The following is a 2,017-nucleotide window of genomic DNA, read 5'->3' as shown; positions in this document are numbered from 1 at the left end:
CCCCCCCCCCCCCCCCATCTGCACACATCTACCATTTACTGTTTGTTCAAATCTTACTGTGTGACAGTTATTCAACAGCTACAAAGCCCCGTCGTTAAGTACTTTTCTTGTATAATTTGTAAAGTTTTTGACATCTGGAGGAAACTTTGCTTAAAAGTATTTGTTATTTTAATCTCAAACATAAAGTAAACTCCTCTTCTCCTTAAAGTGGATATCAGCATTGGGGCAATTTATTTTGGCAACACGTTATGTTGATATTTATTTCAACCAATTAATCATTTAGTCCATTAAATCGAAGATTCAATGAACAATGGAATGTCCTTTTTTGTGAAAAACTGTGAAAAGATACCCAGTTTACTGACACTGAAGAGGAAGAAAATGAGCAGATTTACATCCAAAAAGCCATAACTTCCTGTAACAATTAGACAATAATCAAAATGAATGCAGATTGATTCTCTTGCGCATTTAAAATGGTTATTGTGTGTAAATGTGCGTTAACCCTTGTGTTGTCTTCCCTGTGACCCCAAAAAACATTTTCTCCTCTTATCTCAAGGTTTTGGTTGCGTTTACAAAAAACGTTATGCAGTTTTTGTCTTTTTTTGTATTTTTTTGTGTGTTTTTTTCATGGATTTTGCCTCTTTTTCCAACATGATTCACCCGTATTTCTGCTTCCTTTATTTCAGATATTAAACAAAAACTTTGAAAAAAGGTCAAATTTGACCTAAAGACAACATGAGTGTATTTTTTGAGTATACTTTTGTTTTGCTTTGGGACAAACCGGATGTTACAAACAGTTAAAAGCATGAATTCAAAAATAGTGCAAAGCAGACACAAAGTAACTGTCCCCCAACTTAAATTCTGCACCCAGACTGGACCACATGTGTTACGTACTCCACAGCTGCTGCCTGGTCCTCTGCATCCACCGTGCCCAGCCTCTGGTGGACCTGCTGTAGAACCCTGTCAGGGCACAGAGATCCCCATTAATAAGAAAAACCACCAGCACGTGTTGAACATGGACGTGAGTGTCCAGTACCTTTGTCCCCTGAACCCCGAGCCTCTGCCGTCGAGCCGAGCTACGATGACCTGCTCGGACCCCCCCAGCACGGAGGCCCAGTCCAGCCCGAACTCCTCCGTCACCGCCTGGGAGGCCAGGGAACTGCCCCTGGGGGGACAGACACACATACACACACACACACAGACACAAACACACAAACACACACAGACACCAGGACACACAAACACACACACACACACAAGCACACTGGTTATGTTACTAAAAATGCTCTTCATCTTCTTCTATTGTAACGGTGAAGCGCTGTATAAAGCAGAGATCTTCAACAGGGGGGTCCAGGGCCTTTAGGAGGTCCTCAGAGTCACTGCAGGGGGCCACCAAATTATTGGTAATTTTCTTCCAAAATTAAAATTTCCTGACATGAATTTTACGTATTATCAGCAAATATATAAATCCAGACTGATGATAGGTAGTCACTATAATAGCCACCCACAGATTTCCTGAGGATTCACTGTGTATGTTCGACGTTAAAACATAATTCATAAAATCATGCCAACAAATCTTCTTTTAATAGCTTAGTGTTTTATAGACATCAAGGTCTGTGATGTTGTTAGAAGAAAAGGTTGTAAGAAAACTTTCATTAAAATATCAGGATTTCACAAAGATTCCAGAAAAGTCCAACAAATGTCTGCAGCAGAAATTTGTTTTTCCTCTTCCACCCTCCCGTTAATAATCTCACAACCCCTCAATAATAAAAATAATAATAATAATAATAACAATTAAAAACCTTTGGTTGCAATATAAATGCATGGGTTTGCATTAAATATAAATGGTAAAAAGATGGAAATAATTATGAATATCTATATAATGTATGTAAATGTAATAAATGGGCTTACACAATTAGAAGAAGGCCGTACAGGTAGGACTCAGAGAAGTCCGGAGGGTAGATGAGCTTCAGAGGCAGCTCTGTGGGGGGGTGGTGGTGGTGGTGGGGGGGGGGGGGGG

General features: G+C 40.0%; 1 protein-coding gene across 4 annotated transcripts in view; it reads right to left on the bottom strand.

Annotated features, from left to right (window-relative positions):
* LOC117939440 (inactive dipeptidyl peptidase 10-like) overlaps nt 1-2,017 on the bottom strand; it is a 54,714-nt gene that overhangs the window by 3,902 nt on the left and 48,795 nt on the right. For all 4 annotated transcript variants that reach the window (XM_034864787.1, XM_034864786.1, XM_034864789.1 and 1 more), the window contains exons 19-21: nt 1,909-1,978; nt 1,034-1,162; nt 892-957 (exon numbers count right to left, since the gene is read on the bottom strand). In XM_034864787.1, coding sequence (XP_034720678.1) covers nt 892-957; nt 1,034-1,162; nt 1,909-1,978 — 265 coding nt within the window. The remainder of the gene's footprint in view (nt 1-891; nt 958-1,033; nt 1,163-1,908; nt 1,979-2,017) is intronic.

The sequence above is a fragment of the Etheostoma cragini genome, chromosome 24, assembly GCF_013103735.1.
Source record: "Etheostoma cragini isolate CJK2018 chromosome 24, CSU_Ecrag_1.0, whole genome shotgun sequence".
In the NCBI taxonomy this organism is placed as follows: Eukaryota; Metazoa; Chordata; class Actinopteri; order Perciformes; family Percidae; genus Etheostoma; species Etheostoma cragini.
The sequence above is the reverse complement of the archived record's forward strand: the minus strand, read 5'-3'. Positions and strand labels throughout refer to the sequence as shown.